Here is a 4,813-nt window from a genome sequence, read left to right on the forward strand (position 1 = left end):
TTCAGTGGACTTGATAATACAATAAAGATAAAGATCAGTAAACTGGGAAGATAGCCATCAAAGGTATCCAAACTGAAGCAAGAGATAAAACATCAGAGCCTCAGTGACTCATAGACTATAGACTCATAAGACTATAGTAAGCAGTCAAACATGTGAGTATTTGATGTCTTAGAAGAGAGGGGGTAGAAAAAAATATTTGAAGAAATAATGGCCAACATTTTCTAAATTAATGTAAAGGATAAATCCACATATTCAAGAATCTCAAATGAACCCACACAGGATAAACACGAAGAAAATCCCCCCAAGGCAAATAAAAGCCCAATTAATAAAAATAAGTGATAAAAATAATTTTTTAACAGCCAGAGGGGGGAAATAGGCACATTACATCCCATGGGGTGGGGGGGGGGGGGGAGACACAAATTAATAGTCACAGCCTTTTAATAGAAACAATGTGAGCTAAAAAACAATGCAACAACATCAATATCCTTAAAGTTCCAAGAGAAAATACTGCCAACTTATACTTCTGTACCAAGGAAATATCACTTTCAAAGACAAAAACAAAGACTTTTTCCCCCCAGAAAAAACAAAATGGAGAGCACCTATTGCTAGCAAATCCTCACTATAACCAATGTTAAAGGAACTTCTTCAGTACTTAACCCAACTATATCAATAATTACAAAACATGTACACACACTAAATAGAAATGAAATCAGAGATTGAAAGTTTAGTTAAAAAAAGTAAAGTGCAGCCCTGGCCAGGTGGCTCAATTAGTTGGAGCATCGTCCCATACACTGAAAGGTTGCAGGTTTGATTCCTGGTCAGGGCACATACCTAGGATGCAGGTTTGATCCCCAGTCAGGGTGCATGAAGGAGCCAATCTATCAATGTCTCTCTCTCTCTCTCTCTCTCTCTCTCTCTCTCTCTCTCAAAATCAATAAACATATCCTCAGGTAAAGATTTTAAAAAAATGCATCTATATTTTATTTATAAGAAATACCTTTTAAATATAAAGATAAGTTAGAAGTTAAGAGAGAGAAAAAGGTATAACATGTAAACTCACAATAAAACATCTGGCTTAGCTATATAAATTTCAAAGTACAATCAAATAAAAAAGTATTACTATAAATAAACAGGAATATTTAATAATGCTAAAAGTGTCTATAGACTCAGAAGACCTGACAGTCCTGTGTGTATATTCACTAAATGACAAAGCTTCAAAAACCCATGAAGCAAAAACTAACAGCACTAAATTTATAGACAAACTCACAATTACAGGTGATTTTAACACTTCTTTCTCAGTAATTGGCAGAACTAATTTAAAAATCAGTAATAAACTAGATTTTGAGCAAGCAATTTAACCTAATTGACATTTATAAAACATTATACCCCAAACTGCAGAATACAAATTCTTTCCCATTTCACTTGGCACGTTCACTAAAATAGACCATAAACCAGATCTCAATAAATGTCAAAGGTCTATTATTATACAGAATATGTTCTATGTCCAAAACAGAATTAAGTTAGAAATCAATAACAGAAGGATATCTGAAAAAAATCCCAAATATTTAGAAATCAACAACACATTCCTAAATAATCTGTGCATCAAAAAAGAAATCACAGAGAAAATTTCAAAATATTTTTAACTGATTCTATATAATAAAAGGGTAATATGCAAATCGACCAATTGGAGGACTGACAGGTCACTATGATGTGCACTGACCACCAGGAGGCAGATGCTCAACACAGGAGCTGCCCCCTAGTGGTCAGTGAGTTCCCATAGGGTGAGTGCTGCTCAGCCACAAACCTGGCTGATGGCTGGTGAGTGCAGTGTCAGTGGCAGGAGCCTCTCCAGCCTCTGCAGCAGCGCTAAGGATGTTGGCCATCAGTTGGACATCCCCTGAGGGTTCCGGGGCTGCCAAAGGGCCAGGCTGAGGGGACCTACCCCTCCCTGGTGCACGAATGTCATGCACTGGGCCTCTAGTTAATAACAAAAACATCTAAAATTTTGTGGGATATAGCTAGGCAAATTTGAAGGCAAATTTAGCTTTAAATGCTTATATTAGAAGGAATAAAGGTTTAGAATAAATGATCTATGTTTCTACCATAGAAGCTAGATGAAGAAAAGCAAATTAAACTCAATACGGAAGAAAGAAAATAATAAAAATAGTAGCAGAAGTCAATGAACTTTTTAAAATCAGTAAAGAAAATCAATAAAGGTAAGAGATGGTTTTTGGAAAAATTGATAACCTCCTAGCTAGACTGATTGAGGAAAAAAATAAGGAATCATGAATTCCCAGTAGTAGACTTGGCATAATGCTAGACAGGACTGTAACTTCTGCAAATAGTCTCAAGCCCCCTCCCCAAAACCACCCCTCCTGCCTAGTCACCCCATCCCTGCCCCAGGAACCTTAGCAACTGAAGGGTTGAAGCCTTATACAATAAGGACCCTATCAGGCCCCTGCACTGTTCAAAGGGCCTGTGGCCTTGTTCCTTGAAGCCTCAATGTTTGTTCATTATTTGGACCATCACTACGGAGTCTACAAGACCACTAAGTCAGGAGCTGACATTTCAGAGGACCTCATGTGTTATCACATCCTAAGTTTTGAGTCAGAAAGGAATCTTCCCAGAGTTGTGGAGAGGGCTAATTGTAGATTTTTGAATGTTCTTCTTTTAGTTAAATAAACACCATACTTTCTATTAGGAATAAAAATCTCCAAAATTAACGACAGTCTATGGTGCTATAATGACATAATATCAAAAAGTCATCTAAAATAGGCAGTGAAGGAAAACATATTGTAAAGTTCTGATAAGCAACATTTAAACTGGGAAAACAGTGATCTTAGATAAGCTTACTTTTTTTTTTTCCTGTGTTTTTGTCTTTATTTCTAGAACCAACAAACAAGAATTACAACAAAGTACCTCCTACTTAAAATAGACTTTACTAAGAAGCCGGAATTCAATTTTTACAAAAAAATCATCTCAACAGTAATTCTTAGTTTTTTAAATCTCCATTTTTAAAAATTATCCATTTAGCAAATGGGGTAAGACTCTGAAGCCAGACTTCTTTAGTTAGCATCCCAGCTCCAGCACTTATTAGCTATGTGTCTATAGGCAAGTTACTTAATCTCTATCTGCTTCCCTTTCCTATCTGTAAGGGAGGAGAGGGACTAATAAAGTATCTATTATGGCGATTTAAAAAGCAAATATTTGTAAAGTGTTTAGAATAGTGCTTGCCCACATAAATGCTATTTGTGTTGGTTAAACATATGTGATAAATAATACTTAAGAGCACGTTTACTATTCTCACCAATCTTTGATGAAGGTAAAAGTTTCAAATCTGATGTTCAAACAAAACGTTTAAATAGAAATCTAAATTTTAAGGCTTGTTATCCAAATTTGGCATAAATCTCCTTCCCATCCAATTTTCACCATACCCCTCCCCATGCTATTCCTTCTCCACCAAGTCATCCACATGTGAACCTGTGTGCCGTATGGTGACTGATGGTTAACTCTTCTCTCATCAGCCGAAGAACAAGAAAAGCAAGACTGCGGCCTCTGCTCTGAAACTCTTAGGTAATAAAGTTAATGACGACCTAGAGCAAAGACAAGGTGAGCAGACCGCCTTTCCTTCAGGGAATTCCAGAGCACAAAGGCCTGTGATGAGGGCTGCAGCAGGAATTGTAATCATTTCATGTTGCATAATGACCTGCTAGGAAGCCTTCCACTGACTACTTGGTTGACCCAACCTCACTTTTTAGCGCTGATCCCTCATCTGTAAACTAGAGGTTCATAGACTATGTCGTGAGATATACTGAGTTAATACATATAAAGTGCCTACACATGCCTGGTAAAGTAAGAATATCATAAATGTGAACGATTAGTATTTTGCAGGAATCAGTCGTTTCCGTTTGAGCATTGCCTTTCCGTTAGGGTTTATTGCAAATAACTCTATGACCAAGAAAAGGGGGGAGGAGAGGGGCGCACGTTCGAAGTGGAAGGAGCGCGGGAGAAGCTGATCATAGCCCAGAAGGGCACAGCCTGTTTCTAACGCGCTCAGAGTAAACTTGGGCATGGCCATCAGAGCAGAATCCCAGTGGCCAGCAACTTCCATGCAAAGCCGCACACGTGGGACGGAGAGCGCTCAGAATCCAGCAGCGGGAGGCATTCCACGCGGGCGAGCCAGAGGGCCCCCCCCCCCCGCACGGCCTGTTCACGTTCTCCACCAATTTCCCGAGAGCTGGCTCGGCGGCCTCCACCCGGCGAGGTGTGTCTGTGCTTCCCACGGCCCCGCTCCAGCTGCCGAAAGGAGACGCAGTAAGCGATCCCGCGCGTCACACCGGCGACGAGGAGACGCGGTCACCGCCTTCCCACCGGGAATGTCCATCCAACCTGGCAGGTCGGGGGCGGGACTCGCCCGCGGGCCCCACCCAGCCACCCCCATTGGCCGAGGCCTCCAGGGGGCGGGGTCAGCGCCGCTCTGTGGGAACCCGGGTCCCGGCGGTGGCGGAGAAGCCCCGGTGGGTGTGGGAGCGAGCGCCTGGCCCCGGGAAGCCCTGCCTGGGGGCCATGGGGGGGAGAGGTGAGGCTGCCGCCCGGAGAGCCCTTGCCGAGAAGGTGAGTGTCTGCCCCGAGCCGGGGGACCTGGGATCTGGGTGGCGATGAAATCGAATGGGCTTGTCCCGGGTCCTTTGCCGAGGGCGAGGGAAGGGACTTCACACCCGAACTCCTTGATGCATTCACCGGGGGGGGCATGCATCCCCGGCGCTCCAGCCAGTACCCCGGCAGGCAAAAGCTAACTTACTGGCGGCCTACA

General features: G+C 42.3%; 1 protein-coding gene across 1 annotated transcript in view; it reads left to right on the forward strand.

The window, feature by feature from the left end:
• The window catches only part of NIPAL1 (NIPA like domain containing 1), a 28,071-nt gene that overhangs the window by 3,413 nt on the left and 19,845 nt on the right, over positions 1-4,813 (forward strand). Inside the window, exons 2-4 of the mRNA XM_014466635.2 lie at positions 2,890-2,915; positions 3,525-3,609; positions 4,082-4,614. Coding sequence (XP_014322121.1) covers positions 2,890-2,915; positions 3,525-3,609; positions 4,082-4,614 — 644 coding nt within the window. The remainder of the gene's footprint in view (positions 1-2,889; positions 2,916-3,524; positions 3,610-4,081; positions 4,615-4,813) is intronic.

Source organism: Myotis lucifugus, unplaced genomic scaffold (genome assembly GCF_000147115.1).
Source record: "Myotis lucifugus unplaced genomic scaffold, Myoluc2.0 scaffold_349, whole genome shotgun sequence".
In the NCBI taxonomy this organism is placed as follows: domain Eukaryota; kingdom Metazoa; phylum Chordata; class Mammalia; order Chiroptera; family Vespertilionidae; genus Myotis; species Myotis lucifugus.